The 24,869-nt window shown below is 42.2% G+C and overlaps 1 protein-coding gene across 5 annotated transcripts in view; it reads right to left on the reverse strand.

Annotated features, from left to right (window-relative positions):
• LOC105015775 (zinc finger DHHC-type palmitoyltransferase 14) overlaps nucleotides 1-24,869 on the reverse strand; it is a 55,902-nt gene that overhangs the window by 28,079 nt on the left and 2,954 nt on the right. For all 5 annotated transcript variants that reach the window (XM_010879174.4, XM_010879173.4, XM_010879172.4 and 2 more), the window contains exon 3: nucleotides 2,704-2,864. In XM_010879174.4, the coding sequence (XP_010877476.1) occupies nucleotides 2,704-2,864 (161 nt within the window). The remainder of the gene's footprint in view (nucleotides 1-2,703; nucleotides 2,865-24,869) is intronic.

Here is a 24,869-nt window from a genome sequence, read left to right on the forward strand (position 1 = left end):
CAGAAATATAGAACAAAACAGGGAAAGATGGTTTAAGGGATATAAAAATGGAGAGAACCCATCTGAACTTTGTGAAAACGGATGAACATTTGCTCAATGGTCTGACAACATTCAAGTCCCAATGAGAAAGCTCTGGAATACAGGGATACTAATTAAAATCATCACGTCATTTTGGCAGTCCCCTGATTTACCCTCAGGCTAAGGGAATGTCTTTTTCCACCATCTGCTCCCAATGAGAAAAGCCTGTGAACTTTGTCAGTAGGTCAAATCTGGCATTCCTTGTGGGGGGGGGGGGGGGCAAAAGAGCTCTCGGCTAGTGGCCTGAGAACCCGAAGAGGATGTAAGGGCAACAGGGGTCAGGACTGGATCACTAAGTGGAGCAGTGCTGTACCTGAGATGGATGTGTGCAGCGTACCCTGGCACGCTCCGAAATCATCATGACATGAAGAGATGAAGACGTTCTAGTGGGATCACGGCAGCAGCAATGCTTGGTACACAACTACCAAATGCAGCCCTGGATCTGGGCACGGGCAGACTGTTCAGATGCTAACAGTGATAAAAGTGAGCATGGTGGTGGTGGTCATTTTATGTGCCCCACATCATTATGTACCACATTTTATCCACGTCATAATAGTTTAGTGGAAACACCACTGGAGAGAAAATATACAGGTAATGTATATTTTGTTTCTGAGTATTTTAGAAAATTCACATTAATTCTATGGAAAGCTACTGTAGCATGAGGCCTCTGTTCCTTTTCTGTAATGCTTGTAATTGTAATGCTACAATTTGGTCATTAAACATAACATTTACTGAGAATTAAGGCAAAGCATTGACAATTGCAAATGAAAACCTAACTTGGCATATCTATAATTTAACATTTAGGCATCATACCCCAATTTCATGATCTTCCCCAGGAAGGGGGGTGTACATGTACTGAGCCACCCTGGCGATGTATGTACCATGCCAGGGTGGCTACACAGGACTCCCATGTAGTTAGCCAAATGAGCTACACAGGACTCCCATGAAGTTAGCCAAATGAGCTACACAGGACTCCCATGAAGTTAGCCAAATGAGCTGCACAGGACTCCCATGAAGTTAGCCAAATGAGCTGCACAGGACTCACATGAAGTTAGCCAAAAGACTGGTGCTGTTGAAAGCCAGTGTTATACCACAACTGCACTCTCTCACAAAGCTGCAAGTGGGAACCTTTTGTAGTTTCTCATCTGACATGCTAAATAAAAATTATTTAAACCAAAGCTTCAAAGCCTTTCTGTGCTAGCCTACCTCCACACTCACAAAATGCTTCAAGGCTTTTTGTGTTACCAATTCAATACAAAAACTGTACGTCTCCAAAACAAGATTCATCAAAGATGCACTCCATTGTTTGTTCAATGAGGCAGAGTCCTGCGGCCAAAGAAGCAAAACTTGGCATATGGAGAACCTGATTTTAAGTCCTACAAAACAAGCAACAGTGATCAGCATCAGGATTCCCATCAGACACTGAGGGAACACTTCCCAGGATATCAATGAAAGCTGCTATTCTTGTGTTGCATCCAATAGCAATGTCCAAGCTCAAGAATCATCCGGGTTTGACTCTCAAAAGCGTGTGTTGATTTCATTCTCCAAATTTAAATTATTATATTTTTAGGGGCGCTTTTAGTTACTTTCCGGTGTTCATGGCAACACAAGTCATTCAGCATAGCTGAAGAGTAACTATTCCAAAAGGTTCCCAGGAGAGCTGCTCAACATGAGCATGTAGTATAAGGATTGAACAAACTCCCATATTCCAGCCAGCTGGTTTTAGAAACATAAACCGCAGCTATTTGCAAAGAACTTCAACCATGTTCAAAGGACCAGTCCTGTCCTTGTTGCTGGTGTTTACCTACTGGCGGTGAGAGGGAAGTAGAAAGAGGACCAGGTACTGGTTGTGTCTGGGGTCTAAAACTATTCTGCATGCCATGCTAGAAGGCCCTTACAATAAATATCTCAGTCTGACTCCTAGTACATTGTTTTCCATGGCAATAATCCTCTTAGAAAAAAACATATCTTTTTTAACAAACCATTCCAAAGCAAAAGGTTAATATAGTCTCAATGAAGTATTTGTATTACATAAAAGTTGACGATTTATTTTACCCTTGTAAGTTCACTAAGAACACACTTGTGGGCAGAACGAGCGATTTCTCACCTTGCCGGCTCTAGGATTCTAGGATATTCTTATGTTACAGAGTCAACCACCTACAATAACAGTTATCTAGTTCATTATCATCAAGGGAATTTCCATTCACTATAGACTCAGGCTGTTATAAGCTCCACTTCACAGAGCAGCTCAGAAAAAGCTCTCCTGGTTAAGGCTCCTCTCTGGGGGCTTACAGGAGAAAGGAAAGGATGAGAGGATAGGAGTTTTCACCGGGAGCAGAGCTTTGAGGATTGACTTTGCGTATGATCTCTGGGTTATCTCCCTCACACAGCTGTGACTGGAGATATCAGCGGAGTAAAAGAGGTCCTCCTGGCTCTGCCCACAGCATCAGCAGATGCAGCAACAGCCTGTCAGAAGTCTGCTCCGTTGTGAGATATGACCTTTGACCTGCCAGGGACAAACTGCCACCCTGCCGCTCCAATGGGAGAGGCAGAAATCAGACAGCAAACAATATGACCACTGGTCAGGGAGAGATCTGTAAAACAAACAGAGAGTGGTCTTCTTACTTATCTGTTTCTCCAAGTCAGCAGCCTCGTCGGGCGTTGCTCTGGGCAGGACCCCCGGGTCACTGAAGCTGGTCCTGAAGAGGGTTCCCAGCACAAAGACAAACAGCACCCCCCCTATCACAGGGATGGCTGGGGTGAGCTTCACTGACAGGAAGGGACAGCTAGGGGAGAGACGAGAGGGAGAGGAGGTGTCAAACATCTTCACTGGAAGTATTGAATTATTCAGAACTGGCTGCACTAAGGCACAAACACTACACTGGCTTGGCTTTTTTTTGCAAGCCAAGCCAGTGTAGGGCATCATAATCCTCCAAAAACAGACCATTTGAAAACAGACTGTAGATATTAGATATGGAAACTCCAGGCCTCCTGACATCGGTCTCTGCCTTCCGCTGGGCCAGCTTTTTCCCTCTACAGTAACGTGTTCTAATGACAGATCCCTCAGTGTAATCCAGTCTGATCCACCAGGTGCTTATTTCTAGAAACTACATATTACCGCAACGCCACAGCAACTTTAATGACTGTGGGGCAACAGAAGCAGGGCGTTCTTTGAGTGAGTAAGTGAGAGAGAGAGCGAGAGAGAGGCAGTGAGTGAGAGAGAGAGAGAGAGAGAGGCAGTGAGTGAGAGAGAGAGAGAGAGAGAGAGAGAGAGAGAGAGAGGCAGTGAGTGAGAGAGAGAGAGAGAGAGGCAGTGAGTGAGAGAGAGAGAGAGAGAGGCAGTGAGTGAGAGAGAGAGAGAGAGGCAGTGAGTGAGAGAGAGAGAGAGGCAGTGAGTGACAGAGAGAGAGGCAGTGAGTGACAGAGAGAGAGAGGCAGTGAGTGACAGAGAGAGAGAGGCAGTGAGTGACAGAGAGAGAGAGGCAGTGAGTGACAGAGAGAGAGAGAGGCAGTGAGTGACAGAGAGAGAAAGGCAGTGAGTGACAGAGAGAGAGGCAGTGAGTGAGAGAGAGAGAGAGGCAGTGAGTGAGAGAGAGAGAGAGAGAGAGAGAGGCAGTGAGTGACAGAGAGGCAGTGAGTGACAGAGAGAGAGAGGCAGTGAGTGAGAGAGAGAGAGAGGCAGTGAGTGAGAGAGAGAGAGAGGCAGTGAGTGAGAGAGAGAGAGAGGCAGTGAGTGAGAGAGAGAGAGAGGCAGTGAGTGAGAGAGAGAGAGAGGCAGTGAGTGAGAGAGAGAGAGAGGCAGTGAGTGAGAGAGAGAGAGAGAGAGAGGCAGTGAGTGAGAGAGAGAGAGAGGCAGTGAGTGAGAGAGAGAGAGAGAGAGGCAGTGAGTGAGAGAGAGAGAGAGAGAGGCAGTGAGTGAGAGAGAGAGAGAGAGAGGCAGTGAGTGAGAGAGAGAGAGAGAGAGGCAGTGAGTGAGAGAGAGAGAGAGAGAGGCAGTGAGTGAGAGAGAGAGAGAGAGAGAGGCAGTGAGTGAGAGAGAGAGAGAGAGAGAGGCAGTGAGTGAGAGAGAGAGAGAGAGAGGCAGTGAGTGAGAGAGAGAGAGAGAGAGGCAGTGAGTGACAGAGAGAGAGAGAGAGGCAGTGAGTGACAGAGAGAGAGAGGCAGTGAGTGAGAGAGAGAGAGAGGCAGTGAGTGAGAGAGAGAGAGAGGCAGTGAGTGAGAGAGAGAGAGAGGCAGTGAGTGAGAGAGAGAGAGAGGCAGTGAGTGAGAGAGAGAGAGAGGCAGTGAGTGAGAGAGAGAGGCAGTGAGTGAGAGAGAGAGAGGCAGTGAGTGAGAGAGAGGCAGTGAGTGAGAGAGAGAGAGGCAGTGAGTGAGAGAGAGAGAGGCAGTGAGTGAGAGAGAGAGAGAGGCAGTGAGTGAGAGAGAGAGAGAGAGAGAGACACACACATTAATGAATCCATGTAGATCTGTTGTTGCTTTGAGGGGGAGGCTATACTTAAGACGAACAACTCAACTAGAGAGATAAGCCTTGCACAACAAGTTATCTAGCACAAGACTACCTAAAACACAAACACACAAAAATGTATTCAGTCACACAGAATATCAACAAACACTAAATCACTAAACACTGAAATTTGACAACGATACAAATTAATTACTGCTGATTGAAAGATTCCTGTGAGGAGGCATGACTTGGGTTACAGAGGACTTCATTATTCCATTAGTTTGATGTTACACAACAATTGGGGAAATGCAAGTTACAGGAAGCTAAGCATTACAGCCCATCTCAGGGCACTTATTACACTATTTCATTGATTGTGGTTTTAATATGAACACCAAGCAAAAGTAAATCAGTCATTAGGTTAGACAAGGCCTCGAAAAGGCTGTGATAGCGATATGTTGCTGAAAGATGTGAAATGTCCGCCTGTGGGAGAGATGTGAAATGTCCGCCTGTGGGAGAGATGTGAAATGTCCGCCTGTGGGAGAGATGTGAAATGTCCGCCTGTGGGAGAGATGTGAAATGTCCGCCTGTGGAAGAGATGTGAAATGTCCGCCTGTGGGAGAGATGTGAAATGTCCGTCTGTGGGAGAGATGTGAAATGTCCGTCTGTCAACGCTATAAGCACTTTGCTGTCTACCACCTCAGATGAGCGTTAAGCGCTCCTCCCTGCTCCAGATGCATTCTTGGCTTGTTAAACTGCACATGATAATTAGGCTCCACAGCCCAAACAATCCACCCTGAAGCTCTGGGAGGGAAACAGAACGGACCAACCTGTCATGGTGGAGCGCCAGAAAGGAAGGGAATGTAGTTATGTGGGGCTAATTTGGCTTGACTGCCTAAGAGGAAATAACGAGAAACCAAACCGATTCAGCTCACTTATCCTGAGTCCAATACACAACAACGTGAACAACTCCAAACATTTCAGCCACAGTAGGAAAACGGTCTGCCTTATTTCACAAACCTGAGAACAATAGATACAAACAAAATATCAAAAGTAATAAAAAGGTGCAGTCCGATCACAGTATAATCCATCTTCAACCTCCTTCTGGCTGAAAAGTCCCACCTCGCAAGCAGAGTGAAATCCAATTCTAGACAGCTAAAACTAGAGAGGAGGTGACCTGCTCCCCAAACGTGATCTGCTGCTAAACAACAGAAGCTCATTTTGATTGGGACTGTTAATGGTGGTGATCTGCCTGAAACAGGGTGAGGTCATTTTTAGATAAGTTTGAGATTTTATTTCTCCTGACTCGGGAGAGCTCACACATTAATGGTGCTTGTGTGATTATTTATCCCACTGCAGGGAAGAACACAAGCAATAGATACAAACACACTTAACTGCACACTTGGTAGTTCGATATTCAAACTTTCAACAGCTTAGAAAGATAGAGGTGCCCTTAAAACAAGGTAGACCCATTTGTTTTAAAAGCACAGCACTGGACAAACACATCCAAACACATTTGAACAGTGCAAAGGTTTATGGGCCAGTCACTTAAGCCAGAGAAGTAGTCAATCGAACCCACCTCTGTGAGTCCATTTTGAATGAAAAAAGCAGACAAAGCTGTATCAAATCATTAGAAAAAAAAATCAATGCTATTACTGGAGCTCAACGTTTACCCATTCAATCGCTCTTCCATTCAGCCTGACTCGTCACACATTTCCCATTGATGAATCCCAAAGGTACCAAAGCTAATGAGAAATAAGCTACAAATGCATCACGCAGCACTAGGCCTTCACTGCAAAGCAAGGTCAGTGTAGCTATCAAGTAGTCTGTTGCAAATAGCCAACGAAAACTTTGTTGGGAATCTTAAAGCACAAGTGTCCATGGTGTTCTAACCCAAGGACAATCAAAGAGGATATTAGTCAAACTCCTCCAGGCTGTAGACTATGCTGGCTAGGCTCCCACGGGACAGGTTGTCTGTTAATTTACTTGAATTTCACACCACTCAAGGCAATGAATACTGAAACATAACCTGAATTTAAGCTCAGTGGTTCGCATCATGAATGCTGATTGGCTGAAAGCGATTGTAAATCAGACCAGATACCATGGGAATAAGATTTCCAAAATGACAAGCATATAGTCACATGTTCCGACATGCACATGCATGCATAGCACACAAAGACATGATATGGCTTTAGAGGTTCATGTGGGGATGTTTGGAGCTCTGTTCTTTGGTGGGTCCATCCACTACCACCAGCATGGGTCCTCTGCAGGTGTCATACCAGCAGAAAAATCTCAGGAATGGAAGTCACTTAATATACTGGTTAGCTCCACAACACCACTAAACATAAGTGGAACAGATGGAACATGCAAACAAACAGTGCTCACCACGTTGAGGTAGTTTAATAACTGATGGAAGAAATGTTTAATAACTGATGACAAGAAATATTTCTGGATATACTTTATTTGGATAAGTAGGATTACCATTCTGTTAACAAACTATCACAAAACAAAGTAAATGCTTGCTAAGGTTAGGGATAGGGTTAGGTTTAGATGAAGTGCAGGGTAAGGGTTAAGGTTAGGGATAGGGTTAGGTTTAGATGAAGTGCAGGGTAAGGGTTAAGGTTAGGGATAGGGTTAGGTTTAGATGAAGTGCAGGGTAAGGGTTAAGGTTAGGGATAGGGTTAGGTTTAGATGAAGTGCAGGGTAAGGGTTAAGGTTAGGGATAGGGTTAGGTTTAGATGAAGTGCAGGGTAAGGGTTAAGGTTAGGGATAGGGTTAGGTTTAGATGAAGTGCAGGGTAAGGGTTAAGGTTAGGGATAGGGTTAGGTTTAGATGAAGTGCAGGGTAAGGGTTAAGGTTAGGGATAGGGTTAGGTTTAGATGAAGTGCAGGGTAAGGGTTAAGGTTAGGGATAGGATGATATTTAAGTTTCGAGTTAGAGTCAGTGTATAGTTAACTGAAATGCTATCGATAGTCTGTCTATAGTAGTCTGTAAAGCATCTACAGATTGACCATTGAAAACAGTGTTACTAGGTTTCTTTTCCAGCCTAGTCTATATAGCCCACTACAGTGACTCAAAGGCATTTTATTGTAACACCTTAAAAAAAAAAAATATATATATATATATATATATATATATATATATTCGGTGAAGACATTTGAAAGGATCTTTTGATGTCTTACAAAATGCTGTCATTAAGGACACACACACACAAACACACACAAACACACGTGATAAAGGACTTCCATAATGCACTTTACCGGCTAGATTAGTTGAACAAGACAGACCATTATAAATTTCCACCCATGATCTGTCCTGACCGCATAGTAGACTAAATGCAGAGTTTACAGACATCTACTAAAGCACGGTGCTCCCTAATGCAGGAATAACCACTTCAGCGGGCTCCAGCACTGAACAAGCCACATCCAACGGAGAAACCGATTAGTAGAGGGGTGACGGAAAGGGATTCAAAGCTTGGGCCATTAATGAGGGCAGAAACTGCCATGTGAGGCCTTCACTGTCCCCACAGAAAATGGTCAATTAGACAAAGTTTATTTCAGGTTACTTAACATCAATTTCAGGAATGAAATGTATCATTTTAATCTTTTTTTTATTTTTTATCCTCAGCATTGGATAAACTGAGGGGGGTGTATCTTTTTATTCCTCTAAAAAGGCCCATGACCCTTGGAAGGGAACATTTTGCCAAACTTCCTCACCTTTCAGTTCAGCTATAAACTCTGAATTAAACCAGGACTTTGAAAAGGTTATTGTTGCCATGGAGATCAAAACTATCCACTGTCATTCATGGGTAATTTTCAGAAGGAAAGGGGTTACCGTGGAAACAACCACACAAATGAATTGAGTGAACTGACAGCAACTTCAAAGAAGAAAAGGGATGGGTAAAAAGAGGTTCAATGGAAACTGTATGATGAAATGTATCTAAATCCATTTCATTCCAACAAACCATCAAATTGAACAGACAGAGTCTATGAACTATGCTTTGATATTGAAATTGTGGCAGCAAACAAGATGGAAGTCATTACAGCATCGGGAGAATATTTGGCTTGAGGTTTGGGTGGGGGATGTCTTTTTTTAACTTTTATTGTCTCTTGGCATAGCTCTCCTCTTCTCAGTTTTCAAATCTCAAAGACATATTTTTTATGTGGGTTTCTGTAAATGGAATTGAGGTAGTGTTTCCCTGTCACGTGACCGTACGCAGACCTGGTAAACATCATGTCCATTTGACCATCATTAACGGAGTTGCTTTGCATTACATACTCTATGGTTAACAACACCCTCTGCAGAGTTGTCAGGATATGGAAACATGTGGTTTTCAGGGATACTGCCGGTCAGATCTCAGCTAATTTTCATTTCCCACAGCAAACAAGGTGTTGGAACTCCACTTAGGTGTTAGATTTCCATCCACTATATAAGGTTAGCCAGCAACTGGTGAGACTGGTGTAGAGGTCAGTGACAGAAAAGACTGATTGAAGCAGTAGATTAATTCTGAATAGAGCAGCAAACGTCCCTCTTGCTTTGCAAGACATCTCAAGTCCAAGGCTACAATAGGGTAAAGGCTAGTTCATACCGCGTTTGTCGATTTGTTTGTAGCGTAGCAAACGCCCCCATATTATTGGCCAATTCCAGCAGTTGGAGAACTAATCCTCTCAAGTTCAAAATTTAAACGCACTGGAAAACAACGGTACGTTTTGCTATTAAATATACCCTTTCAACTGGCCAATAAATAGGGGACGGCGGTGGCATCTTTTTTGCCACATCGCTAAACAATTGATTCCTGGAAAGATAAATACAAATCCTTTAATTTTGTTACACTTAACACACTATGCTATTTAGCGCAATTAAATTGGCAAAAAAAGGTAAATAATCATTCTGTGGAGATAACAGATTTGTGTTAAAAATTAGGAGCGAGGAGACCAACTAGAAAGCCTTAAGACGTTTGTATTTTACATTTAGTGGACTCTAGAGGGGCTTACATTAGTGAATAAATACAATGGTTATAGAAAGACACCACCGACCTGTTGCCTAACAGCTTGAAATGAAAACACAAAAATCTGACATTACACAGCAAACACCAACATTTGGAAAACAAAACCTAAAAAAACTTTTACCAGCTGAGGCACAGTGGCTGTCCCTCTGGGATGAACAATATCAATGTAGATATTGTCAGGACAAGAACAAACCTTAACAAAGTAGGCCTACAGTGGGGAGAACAAGTATTTGATACACTGCCGATTTTGCAGGTTTTCCTACTTACAAAGCATGTAGAGGTCTGTCATTTTTATCATAGGTACACTTCAACTGTGAGAGATGGAATCTAAAACCAAAAAAATCAAGAAGATCACATTGTATGATTTTTTTTAAATTAATTTGCATTTTATTGCATGACATGAGTATTTGATCACCTACCAACCAGTAAGAATTCCGGCTCTCACAGACCTGTTAGTTTTTCTTTAAGAAGCCCTCCTGTTCTACACTCGTTACCTGTATTAACTGCATCTGTTAGAACTTGTTACCAGTATAAATGACACCTGTCCACACACTTAGTCAAACAGACTCCAACCTCTCCACAATGGCCAAGACCAGAGAGCTGTGTTAGGACATCTGGGATAAAATTGTAGACCTGCACAATGCTGGGATGGGCTACAGGACAATAGGCAGGCAGCTTGGTGAGAAGACAACTGTTGGCGCAATTATTAGAAAATTTAAAAAGTTCAAGATGACGGTCAATCTCCCTCGGCCCGGGGCTCCATGCAAGATCTCACCTTGTGGAGCATCAATGATCATGAGAAAGGTGAGGGATCAGCCCAGAACTACACGGCAGGACCTGGTCAATGACCTGAAGAGAGCTGGGACCACAGTCTCAAAGAAAACCATTAGAAACACACTACGCCGTCATGGATTAAAATCCTGCAGCGCACGCAACGTCCCCATGCTCAAGCGAGCGCATGTCCAGGCCCGTCTGAAGTTTGCCAATGACCATCTGGATGTATCAAATACTTATGTCATGCAATAAAATGCTAATTAATTACTTAAAAATCATGTGATTTTCTGGATTTTGTTTTAGATTCAGTCTCTCACAGTTGAAGAGTACCTATGATAAAAATGACAGACTTCTACGTGCTTTGTAAGTGTGAAAACCTGCAGAATCAGCAGTGTATAAAATACTTGTTCTCCCCTCTTTACTCACTACACCTGAGAGACCAGTTCACTGGACCCAATAATTCTGAGTGGCACCGTAAGTATTTGTTGAAGGCTACTTTTCTCATGCCGAGTCACTAATGTAGTACATTCGCTAGGGCCTTTCATGTATGTTTATCCAGTGGATACATTCCATAACGCTTAAATATTCTGCGAAAGCAGGTGATTTAGGTACAGAGATAAGCAACATTTTACAGGCAATTGGGATTAGATAAACATTTTATTATGTAAATATGAGCTGCAATTTAACTTGATATTTTTTTATGAAATAATATGACCATATAAAACATCTGTATGACCTGTGATAAAACTGCACTGGACACTGACAAGGGGCATGTTTAAACGCTATGTGAACATAGTCATGTTAAAAAAAGTACACCCCAAGGAAGTCAAATTATTTAATTTTTTTTACATATTGGGACATAAATATGTAATCTTTACTTCAACAATTGACCGATAAAGGTAACCTAATTTAACAAACGACACAAACATTATACTCTGCAATCATTTATTCATCAATTATATAGAAATGCAATTTCATAGTGTGGGAAAAGTACACACCTGGGAAGAATTTTGCCCACTCATTACTGTTCAGCTGTGTTATTTGAGGGCTTTCTTGCCAACACAACATTTCAATGGGACTGAAACATAGGCTTTGAGTAGGCCATTCTATAACAAATCATTTCTTTTTTTTGCCCTTCTGTTGTAACTTTGGTTCTTCTGTTTAAGGCAGCATTTTGTCCGGTGTTGCATCGCGTCTGGAATTGCAGCCAAATAACTCAACAGCCTTTTGACTCATCTGTCCAACACACGTTGTTCCAATAGTTTTGGTGTTACCCAGGTGTCAGATGTCTGGCAAATGTCAATCTTTTTGAGAGAAGAGACCTTACCACCCTGATTTCCTGTGTGGGTCAGGTTTTTGCAGTCTCTTTATGACAGTTGACTCATACATTAACACTGACTGTAGCAACAAAGGCCTGTAAATCCCTTGATGTTGCCCTGGGGATCTTAGAGACTTGTATGAGCATAATTCAGTCAGCCGTGAACTTGGCGGAACGACCTGTCCTATGTAGCTCGGCAGTGGTCTGGAATTCCCTCCATTTCTAGATGATTTGTCGGACAGTGAAATGATGCACTTCGAATTGCTTGGCAACAGCATTATAACCTTCCCTAATCTTTCTTCAGAGGGCCTTGGAACTGCCTCTTTTTTATCTTGGTATGATGTGCACCCATACATTCATATGGTTGAGCCCAAACAAGATCAAGTTTCTGATCTTTATGGAAGACTGGACGCCCCCAAGTTACACTGAACTAGTTTTCTAATGATTAGCACCCATTTTGGTGAACCTGATTCTAATATCAGATATTTTATATAATGGTAAATAGGGGTGTTTTAACATCGTCTGCATAAGGGTTAGTATTTCTGTTCAATTTTGTCATAAATAGTTTCAAGGTTAAATTACTTTGTTTGAATTGTAAAATACATTTACATGGTGAAATTTAGCTCAGGTATCCATGCCTTCAAATAGGCCTAAGTGAAAAAATACATTAAATTATTTAAAATAAAGCAATTTCTGTCTTTTACTCTCCCTACTGGTCGAAAATGGTTTGTATGGTAAGTCACCTTTGACATGTTTGTGTAACAACTTGTGAGCTATTACACAACTTTAATGACTTTAACAGCAGTATTATTGATGAATTGTCAGTCTGTGGCAAGATACAACATTGCTGACTAAATGGGGCGTTATGGACTATGGAACGTCACTTGTCAGTTGGAGAATGGAGCCATTGTGGAGGTAGAAACAACAAAATAAATTATCATGGCGATGATGGTGGGCTGGTAAAAAAAATAGACTGATCATGCACATGCCCTAGCTTCAATAGCTGGTGGCGCCACTTTGGCTGAAATAACTTAATGTAGCAGTTTTCAGAAACGGTTGGTCTCTTACACAACACCATGGGAATTGCATTTATAATGTCAAGGTTATGCTATTGTTGGTATTATCATATACACAATCATGTGATGGCAATGAATAACCCTAGAGGGGCAGAAACTAATGCCAAGACACGCATGTACAGGGCTGTGCATGAGTTCTCCAAATAAATGGAAACAAATACATGGTGTTTTCTGTCTGAACATCTACTTACTCTAACCTTTATCCTAAACCTAACCTTAACACTTAGCCAAAACCTTATTCTAAACCTAACCTAAGCAGGCAGTTGCTTATCAACAGATAGCATTGCTATCCACAAATTATCTAGAGGACATCCACAGAAGGACATGGTGACTCTAAAAGAAATGCAATAGGAAACAATTCATTCATTTTCTTTACCATAATAAACATTAAATTAAAGTTTTGGGCATTTATAACCATGTCAGACCTAATTATTCTATTCCAAAATAAAACAAATTGCCAAGTCAATGTCTTTCAAAAAATCCAAAGATATTTTTAAACATATATTTTCCACCATCCATCCCCACACCAGGGCCCAGGATATTTCCAATAAGAACACATACAAACAGAACAACAGCATTGTTTCTGCAACCATGGTAACACAGAAGGTTAGCCCATGTTGGCATTCTCTACCAATCATGCAGATGACTCAGACCAGTTCTGCAGTAAAAACTAGCAAAAAACAGATTTAAGAAATTACCACATTACTTGACCATTATATTACCCAAAATAACAAAGAGTGGAGTCAAACCTGGAAGGTCATTGCCCAGATTACTTCAGGCAGTATCGAGAAATCCCTGCCCAGCCATTCCAAATACTTAAGACCTCACCAAAGTGAATATAACAAGGGCTTCAGGCATCATGGTTTAGTGAGATGTGATGGCAAACTGCTAAGGAGTGAAAATATGCATGAATTAATAGACATACCTGGATTTTTATTAGGGATTTGACATTGGGTATTATGGCAGTGATTTAGTTAATATGAAGGGCACTATTCCTTCCCTGATTTTTTTCTACACACTGAGCTGATATTATAAATCATGGTTAAACAACCAAAGAGCCTGTCTGCAGGCAAACATCCATTCTTTTCCCCCATAAACATTTGGAAATCATTGCTGTTTATAGTGCTTCCAGACATTGAACAGGTACAAACTGAAATAATTAGAATTCTCTGCAGTTCTTTTGGCTACTATGGATATTTTGCATGTGTATGTTTTAAGATGTTCGATGTTGAATAATAGTTAGGCTAAGTTTCATGTTACATAGGTTCCGATGTTACTTCGTTTTCTATGATCCCATACAACCAATTTCAATTTCAATACATTTTCATTGTATTTCTTGACCTGAAATGACACATTTCAAGAAGGATTCAAAATTTGGTTTTACTTGTATATGCTTTAACTATATAAAAATAAGAATGAGTATAAAGATTGAAGATATGCATACTTTTATGAAGATATATTCTACAACTTGGCTACAATACTGGTTGTTTTGATGTAGCCTTTGCCTACCACCTTTCAGCACATAATGTTAGCAGCATTTCAGTTCTTAATGTTAGTGTGAAAAAGCTCTTTCAAATCTAGCTCCCCAAACACAATAGCAGAATTGCCCTAGACTAGTAAATGACTGTGTCATCTTACCATTTGTCAAGGAGAAGCCAAGGCATTCTAAGTGGTGAGAGGTAAGCTCATAGCTGTCAGTCCTTTTCTACTTGATGAGAAGAACACTTGTGTAGTTCTGAACAAGTATAGGCCACCACATGAAACAGTGGGGAGCGCAGACAGTGGAAACAACCGCCAACCAAAGGGCCCAGAGGGTGACCAAAGGAATTCCAATTGACTGCCATGGAAATTACTTCCTAACATGATGACGAATGAAAAAAACATTTGTCTGCATCCATTATTTGACCATGAAACCAAACAGAATGCTGTAACAGAGAAACAATAGCCCTTATACAATAGTCTAAAGATGCATGTTTTCAAGATATGCATGTTTAAAGAGGATTTCACTTCAGAAATAACTGATTCCTACCGATAAACAAGCACTCAAATACAGCATGTTGCGCAGACAACGATTCCCATATTCAAGGAATGTCAAAATCTAATAGTAACACACTAAAACAGTAGTGAGAAAGGAAATTCAGTGCAGGCATAAAGCAAAATGTACAGAACCATAAGTAACATTTGTGAAGGAACTCCATCCTGGGGACTTCTGGACCCAGTGGTAACCTCGCCTAAGGAGTGAGTATGGTAAAGATAATTAATTGAAACTGTTGTCAATTAACTACAGCCTCTGCCCTATTTAAGCACCCTCGGGTGGGGAATCCAACAGCTTAAGCTCACTCAGGAGCTGATACAGGGTAAAAAGCATTCACAACATAGGTTCTGCAGGCTGTTTGTTAGATCGGATGAAAACCATTATGAGAAGCCTAAAGACTAAGCAAATGATACACATCGTCATTCGAATAGCACAATATGCAGCGTTTTCGCAGCACTCAACGCGTCAACCCACAAACCCCACCCTGTGTCCTAAAGTCCTGGGCTTGGCACCAAGTGAGAGCCTGTGTCAATGGCAACAGAAACATTTCTAGACTTTGGGGTAAAACACCAGTGGAAATGAGGCATTAGTCTGCTTTATGTCCGCCACTGTGGTACAGGTCTAGTGAACATAGTCACTGCTTGATTACCTTGGTGCTTTCCTACTTGCAATCACATTCAATTTTAAAAGTTTCAATTGCATCCCCCAGATGTAAACAAGCATTTAAGTTCCATGTTTGACATCATGATTTCATCGTACGTTTACCATGAGATGATGATATCCTGCCTTTTACCAGAGAACCCTCCACATCTGGTGCCATCATTTTGATGTTTCTCCACTCAGTCTTCTAGTTTTAACTGACTGTCAAGTCAGTATCACCTGGTTTGGTTAAGCTGGAACGCACATTCTCCCTTTGCAAAATAAACAGTTTGGAGTTTAATCAAACAACACCAAAGGAATGAACATTGCCCTCATCTCTAAAACTGCTGAATAGAACAGTGCTTTGAGCTTGGCTGTTTGAGCCAAGAGGTCGAAAGTTATCAAAACACCAAAGGGGTTTCAAGCCAGGTCCACTTCCCCTCTTCCAATTGACACTAACAGACATTAAATCCGTACTGTTGTCAGAAGCAAGCAATACTGTTCAGAAACAGGAAAAGGAAGAACCCAATTATGTCAATTTCTGTTTGAGCAACATCTCTCTAAAATATTCAGTGATAGAGCCGGCAGTGTGTTCATTATCACAGGGAATCTCGGGCAAGACTTTCCACCTCAGTGGGATGCCCAAAGATTTTACTGCTAATGTCGGCCCCCGCAGAGCATTAATAGCAAAAAGAACCCAACCCAGGTTACGGTTTTAATGTCTTCCCAGAAGCCCCTTCTCAAAAAACCTACCCCTTTCTCACAAGTCTTAATGGACCTCTTTCATGTTCCCAGCCACTTCAGGGGAAATGTGGCAATACTTTTCCATAGTTGCCCAGGTTTCAACTCTTTAGGTGACTGGTCCCACTGCTTCCTGACAGGACAAGGCCTTAGGGTTGATTTATACCTAGCCAATTCTGTAAAGTACTGTCCCTTCTATGTCAGTCCAAGCTAGAGAATGCAGGAGTATGTGGGTTAAAATCTCTGCCCAGATATCTGGAAACAATCACAGTCTGAGGAAATAGGATAACATCAAAACAATCATCAGTAGGCACACCAGCGGATGCATCACATGCAGCGGTAAAAATTTTTAAACAAATAAAATGTACCCCCCATGTGGATCCTGATTCAGCTTTAACGCATCAAACAAATGGTCCACACCCACTTCCTCCACCAGCCTGCTTTGGGTCTTCCCGTTGTAGGGCTAAATGCCTTGTACAGTCCAGAGAAAGGGTCGCTACCACCTGCTAACTATCGAGATCCGTCATGGCAGCAAGTCAAGGAAGCATGCAGAAAAGATCACCACTGACTGATCCCACCCTGGTCACCCACAGCTCCAAATAGTCATGACCGAAGAAGATTCTGCAACCCAAACATTCATTGTCCTGCGCTGTAGCCCTCAGCAACTGGCCATCTCTGCTAAGACATGTATAACACTGGGTTCACCTCAACAAGCAAGCTACAAACCCGTGACTAAACACGCTCAAAACTCAGCTAACCTCTCTGCATAGATGACATACTAAAAATATATACATCTATTAGAACTCTTATATACTCACCACTCATAAAAACATTTTATAAAATACAAATTTAGTATATATTGTGTATTCTGTACTTCCCTATATGGTTTACCAATATCAGCACCAGTGTAATAAACAAAACGCAAATTGTGTAAATTTAAATAGAATCAGAATCCTCTATTATTGGAAAAATACAAAGTAACTGATGGAACATATGTAGTTTGAAGTACAGACAAACATACAAGATAGCAGACCAAAAACAAAGGCCTGTCAGACGCTACCTGAGATAAAAGATAGCACTCATTCAAATTTAAATGTAGAATCAGCATAACCACTGTGTCAATGAAATTCATGTTATTTTTCTAATGATTGTCAATTTCATAACCTAGGGACTATTGCAGAGGTGTCTTTGCCTTTCACGACGTGGCTACCTTGATTTAGCATCATCCTAAACTTTTAGACTAGTTTCTGAAAGGCCTATCCTACAGAAGACATTTCAAGCTGTCTGTTTAATATTTTCTGGGGAAAGGAGATCAAATGATTTGCTTTCTAAAGCTTCCTATGTTTTTATTTTTTATTCTATATCTATTTTTGTATTCTATGTTTTATTATTATGATGTTATTTTAGGTGATTAGAGTGCCCCTTGTTTTATTAATGTTTTCATTCTAGTATTTGGTTTCATTCTATTGTATTTTTTTATTTTTCTTTGTAAAGCTCATTGAATTGCTTCTATGTATGAATTGTGCTACAGAAATAAACTTGCTTGCTTGCTAAATGACCTGCACTCTTAACAATGGCCCAGAGAACTAGTAGTAATTATAATAATAATTCATTTTAACAACTTAATACATATAAAATCAAACTGTGAAATGTTTTTTCTGTAATATACTGGAGTTAAATATGATGAAAGTATCTTTATGCAGATATCATTATCTGGAACTGAACAGGACTTCTGGGTCAATGAAAACACCAAACCAGACATCTTCCCACATGGTCCAGTCTCTTTATCAACAGGCTCTAAGGACAACATCAAACTAATCGAAATTGCTAGTGTGGTCATTGAGTGGGGGCACTATGATGAATTGGATCTGGGGTTGTCAGGACCCGAATCAGTACAACTATGATTTACTACAGACTGTCAATCACAATAAGGAGCAACAATCCCAGAGCCTTGTAGAAGCATACTGTGATAACACTCAAGTCTTTTCTTTTAGAAACAATCATTGCCAACATGTCAGGAAAAAACACAATTTGTATGACCTGATGTATTTTAATAAGTGCACCCGTGTCAGAATTAAGACAAACACCCGTGAGTATGAATTACCCCTTTACATTTCTCATAAAAAAACAAAAGTCATGGCAGAGTGTCAATGTCTTATGGCATGCCAAAATTTGTTCACAGCGAACCAATATTTATCTGATGAAGAAAACAAGCAAAGGAGCACAAACCTGAATGGATTTATGACCCCCTTCTATGTACACTGAAATTACGACCCTGAAAGCACTGCCCTGTGGAATCCTAACACTGCTAGGATCATGCTTCCGGATCCATATTGTGACTTAAAACAGGGAATACTGTTTGACTAGCTGACCACACTAGGCTATCCAGGGCCATGTCTGCTAAACACACAGAGCTAGCAGGATGACCTTTGGCATAGTTTGTTAGCATCCAACCAACTGACCAGTTGTGTAATGCAAATAGTAATGACTGTCAATGAAACTCCGGAAATCCACAGTAAAGCTAAATCATTTGACCTCCTCTGTGGCTGTAGTCAGAGGTTATTGTGATTGTTCAAGAAGGCACGTGTCACTTGTGGTTTCTTGCTGCCAACTCCCTTCCACCCACCCTCTATAAGAAAAGGCCAAGAAAGTGGGCGCATTATTTGTAGGGGAAATAAGTGTTTCAAGTGTGGCCACTGCCTAGATATTCAGCTGAATTCTTTGATTCGGCTGGCCTTGAGAACTGATGTCTGGTCACATTGTTCTATCTCAGTATGGTATAGTCCAACATATATTACATTGTCTCTGAGCACTAGGCAGAACTAATAGCTTAAACGCATTGGGCTCTATAAGTATTTTAACACGCTTTCATACATTGTTTTCTTTTCTTAGAATAGTACCTTTCAAATGTAAGAGTAAAACAGTTTTGAAATGCAATAGTTTTTATATGCACTGTATAAATCCCTTTAATTCAGTCCTTCAGTCTTGAGTATATTCCAAGATGGAGACAACCTAAGGATTTAATATTTTTAGCCTGTGATCTCATTTCATGTTTAATTTATAAATTGGAGCTATAGCAGTCAGTAAAGGAAAATCTTGTGACGTTATCAAGGAAGATCAGTGAATAAATGTTTTTTGGAGAACCCCAGTTTGGGAAAGCCTGGTGTAGTTTCCGTAACCAAAAAAACATCCTGAATTACCGGTAAGCCTAGACGGGAGACAATCTGCAAACAGTCAGTACAGATGTTTACAGTTCATTAGTAAGCCTTGCCAAAATCAATCATTGTAACATATGAAATTCTATTGCACACCGCAGCCATTGTGCTCCCCAGCCATCCAATCAGGTCTACCTGGTGGCTACCTGCTCTGACAAAGGCTGGCCATGCAAAACGAGAGGCTCCAATTCAGTGCAACAGGGCCGGATAACTACAGCAGCTACTCCACGGGATCATTTGCATAATGACAGAACCTCAGCGTGATGAGCGAATGAGGTGAGTACACAAATTAGCACACCCTGGTATTATTAATTGTGAAGTGTGGGTGGAGAGTGGAGTTATGAGCAGCTTATGACAGATATTGTGATCACGTAGAGACCCTTTGTACTGGTTGACGGCGGGGGGGGGGGGGGGGGGGGGGGGGGGGGGGGGGGGGGGGGGGCTGATCTATGCCCAACTGTATCGAGTTCAGCTCTGCGCTCAGACAGTAATGAAGTTGTAGAGGCATTACAACAGACAGAACAATCTTATTTGTTGGAGGCAACTTCAACCCCACTCATAGTGCCATTGAAAGAGGCTTGTCAAAATGGAACTTGAATGAAGATCAAGGTCCCCCCCGCCCCCCCCCCCCCCCCCGAGGCATTGTGTCTGTTCCAATTTCCTCCATCACAAGAGGAGCCTCGAAAAAACGAAGTGCTGACAGCTACATTTATTGTCTGTTGTCTCCCGGACTTCCGACAAAGCTTACTCGCCATTTCAAAACTGCTGAGCGTTTGATCGATCTTAATCGTATGCTTTAACAAGCTTTGAAGGCCGGTCAGGCAGGCAGAGTGGCCCTGAGGCTCCCCCCCCCGACGCGAACTTAATCCACAGGCAACGGCACCTGGCAGGCCCAAAGAAACAGCTGTGAGGGACCACGATGCCTTGGGAGCTTAGACTGTGATTCACAGGGTATCAGGATAGGGTGAGGGAGGGCACAACACAAAGACACTGCTTTCCGACACCCACACAAAACAACACAGCATCATAACACACCAGTCTAAAGAAAAAATTCCATTCAATTGCACCAAATTATCTAATGCCGTTTCCTTTTGTTATAAGAGTCTGGTCACCTCATGGTCATGTGATCTGTCAGTTACTGTCGCGGGGAAGATCAAACAAGCTAGCCCCATGACGGAAGTTAAATCTTATGATGATTTTGCAGGAAACCATCACACACACACACACACACACATACAAATCACACGAATCAGACACACCTATCCACCCACAGCCTGCTGTATGAATCAGATGGCACACAAATCCACCTTAAATAGATGGGGGGGGGCATTTCTACCTCGCACGCAACGTGGTAAATGTTACATGTGGATTTATCTTGAGAACAATGTGGCAAACAAACAAAGGGGATCTGCATCTCTGAGTCTTGCAAAAATATATGAGAGTGGGGGAAAAGTAGGGGATTTAATGGCAAACACACTAGTTTGAGCTGAGAAACATCAACTAAAGTAATCTGAGACCCACTGCTTTCGGAGGTTTGTGGATTATTCTGGAAAAATAAAATGTCACCTTCAAGCTTTGTCAAGTTTGTCGGGAATGTTTTGTCAGTTATGATCCCGTTATGGTTACATTGCTGGGTTTGTGTGTGAGTCAATTGGAGAGGAAAATTCCTCTGTGAGCTCCGGTCACTGCATTTGGCTCTGTATTCATATGGAGCACAAGGTCAAATACAGGTGAACATAAAGAAATGCAGGGGCAGCATTACAACTATTTGACCTATGAAAGACAGAAATTCTAGGCCGACAGATAAACATTCCAGGTCGCACGGCCGGAAATCACCAGCCATCTCTGATGGCACATCCAGCACCAAATCCTGGAACTGATTTTTCTTTCGTCCACATTCCGAGGCTCAGAACACGGCCTGACAAAGCCTGCTTCCCTACATCGTCTATCAACGCTGATGCTCTAAGTCACTGGTGCAGTGCCACAGTCTTGCTGTCCTTTAGTACTTCAGCCTAGCCCACATTCAGTCCAGAGTACACCAGACACATTTGAGTTGTTCCAGAACAGCAACATGCTATGCACCAAGGCATACTGTCCTTTCTAAAGGGCATGAACCATGGTTGGTTGACGGGTACAACATGTGTCTGGGTGAAATGTTTGAGGGGGACGGGGGCAGACACGTGCCTGAAGCAACATGTGCATGTCGCAATGAGAGCTGGACACATGGGCGCTGTGGAGAGAGCATATGAACAGAATAATAAACAGAGAGTAGCCTGGCTCGGAGGCCTTCACATAAATATCTCCCCGACACGGAGAGGATGGGACCTCACTCCCAGGCTTTATGACTTCAGTTAGATGTCTGATTCCTCTGCCAATAACCATATAAGATTGACAGGAGGAAGCAGGGGTAACAACAACAGACCTCACCAGACCAAGACAGAGAGACAAAAACCTACTGATGGACAATACACACCGGTCTAGGGTACATACTCAACCGCACTGTTGGAGACATTAGCCCAAAGGAGGCAGAGGAACATAGGCTTAAGTAAGCCGCTCTCATACTTCCTAAGACGGAGTTCGCTCTTAAAAATCCTAACACAATGGGGAAAAGGCACCAATGTTCCTCTGGGACAATAGGGGGCAATGACCTGGTAGCAGCCATTTATGGATTTCCCAAGAAGGAACAAACTCTCGTCACTGCCATCGTTGACCAACCACAATAAAAGGGCTCCAACTACAGACACTAGAGTTAACCTAAGGAAAATGATGCGTGCACGCACACACGAAAAGACGACCGATACAAGCCCATTCATGAGACAAAATGCCCTCATAATACGTACACACTATAAGGACAGGGAAGCATGCAACCAAAATGACAACGCTTACCAAAACCTTGAGCATTACGGCGGCCTGGCAAGCACCAACAAGTGTCAGGCTAGATGTTCACCACAACGTCCGGACATGGCTCGTACTGGCTGGGGGTGAAAAGGATAAATGGCACAAATCTAAACTAATTACAGATAAGGACAGTAATCCCCGGTGAGCAGGTCTATTACGCTGTCTGGCAGCCTGTCTAATGGATAGACGACTCCTGTCAGCTGAGCAGAGAAGACCGTCAGGAGGACTGCGGTGGCCCAACGGGCAGAGGAGACATGACAGCACTGTGCTCGCTACGGAGAGTCTCTGTTGACCTGGAGGGTTCCTGCAACCTGAACCCTGCAGTCATAACAGAAGGAGCCGGCGACACAGAGACTTTGTCTCCACTGAGTAGGCATGCAGGAAATGAAGCCCTCAGGGGTCTCTATCACCAGGAAGCAGCTGTTATCCTCCAGGTGTGTGGATGGAGGTCCCAAGGTGTAGACCATGCTCAGCCACATCCATCTACAGCCAGACATCACTCCACTGGCCATAACAGAACTAGTAGCCCATTGGTTGCTTGAGCTGTTGATTTTTTTCTTTTGTCTGATTAACACTAAGAACCAGAACTTGGACTTGGGTTATGTCAGCCCACCACCATGTCTTACTGTAAGGTTGGTTGGAGGCAGGAGATCAATAGCGCTCACATAACACACAGCAAAACAAATGACATGGAACCTGGCAGCTGGTCACGATTTGTAGACATTACAACACAACATATAGAAAACATGAAACGACTTCCGGTCATATTGGCTACATACGCAATATACCCAGGGCTTGATGAGGCAAAAGAAAAACACAACACTGCTAGAAAAGCTGCTGCTGTGATTGAGCAAAAACCTCCAAGGTAGGGAGCAGAAGTAGATGGTCATCTTCCTAAGAACTGTATGCTTAGGAAAGAGTGATTAGTCAGGGGAACAGCAGGGGAGAGTGACTGACTGGGCTAGCACAGTGCAGAACATGGACATCCCCATGGACAGGACCCAGTGTCAAAATCAACCCAGCACACTGGGGACCATGACTAGAGCTCCACCCATATATCAGTTCACCGATTTTATTGAGCAATATTAGCAGTTTACCAATAGATTCGAATCATCGATTTGCAACGGCCCCCCTTTTGTATGAACGTTGTGTACAGTATGTGTACAGTATGTGTACAGTATGAGTTTTCAGAAAGTCTACACTTGCGTTTCCTCATTTCCATGACAGCTAGATACCTAATGTTAGCTCTGTGGGACTGGGGAAGTGTGTTTCTCAGCATTCACTGAGGGGGCACGTTTGGCTTTAACTAATGTACTGTAGTTTCATCTGAGAGCTAACGTTAGTCAGCTAGCTAGCTGTCTTGAGAAGTTTTGCTTGGATGAAAGCAGCACCGTATCAGCAGCAGACCAGTTTATTTTGTGATTTCCCTATGAAAATATGACTAAGATTTATAGGCCAACATTCCTACAGTTGATAAAAACTTAGCTACATATCAATGTTATTTTGTTTTTGTCAAGTTGGCTAGGCAGCTCAGAGTGAAAGCAGCATTAAATCCATGTTCAGTTCTTGCTACAATTGCAGTAGTGACCGATTGTTAGACAAATAACCACCTCTTTCTGTTGAACATTGGGAAATAAATTGCATCCATATCAAGAACTGTTAATTAGCTCCATGATTTTCCTACTTTAAAAAAATTTGTACAATTATCTGCAAAAAGTTAGGTACGAATAGTGACTAAAGGGCACCATTCAAGTCAATAAGTATGTTTTCAATGGGGTTACATGTAGTGATGGATCGTTTGCAAACATCTCTTTTCAATGAACTTTGATAACCGAATCACATTGGTGAAAAGATCCAGTCATTTGGCTCAATGATTTGCCCATTGCTAGCGTAAAGTTGCAAAAATGTAGCAACACTTCTAACACTTCTCTTAGATTGTCTGTATGAGAGTGCATATCATGATCTGATATAATTCTAGAATACCTTTTGAGCTGTCAGGTGCCCAGGCTGAGAAGCTATGCTTCCTATATTGTAGCCCACCACTACTCAAGTGGCAGTACTAATGACTGTAAAGCTAAACAGATATTTGAGATCAGTAGAGGAAAAAACAGCCTGTCTCAAAAACCAGAAGTGCATACAAAAATCCCATATCATTCGGGCTCCAACCATGACACAACCTCTGCATATTCCAGGAACATCCTAATGACACCTTTTTTTGTTCGTGGGGTACACACTTCCCAGCACCTGACAAGGCCTGACAGTGACTGAGGCCCAGGACACAGTGGGATTAGAGCCTGGGAGACAGGTTGTGCTGTTGCTGAGATAAAGGAGGCACTGTGTTATAAAAGCAGGCCAGGGAAGGGCCTGCTACAGAGGAGAAGAAGAGTGAATGAGGTGTCACCATCTGACAGAACTTGAAGCATTTTTGGAGGAGATGGTAAACCAGTTTAGGCAGTGAAAAGCAGGTACCTCAGAGAAAGAGCAAGAGAAAGCAAGAGGTCCTATCAGTTTCACTTCCTTCTCAGCTTGGTGTTTAAAATGGATGAAGCTTTGGATGACGTAAGAGTCGCTGGGTGTACATAGAACAGTAAAAGGAAGCAAGAAGAAAGAGTAAGTGTGAAAAACAATTAGCTAATGATTGAAAGA

Source organism: Esox lucius, chromosome 15, assembly GCF_011004845.1.
Source record: "Esox lucius isolate fEsoLuc1 chromosome 15, fEsoLuc1.pri, whole genome shotgun sequence".
NCBI lineage: Eukaryota > Metazoa > Chordata > Actinopteri > Esociformes > Esocidae > Esox > Esox lucius.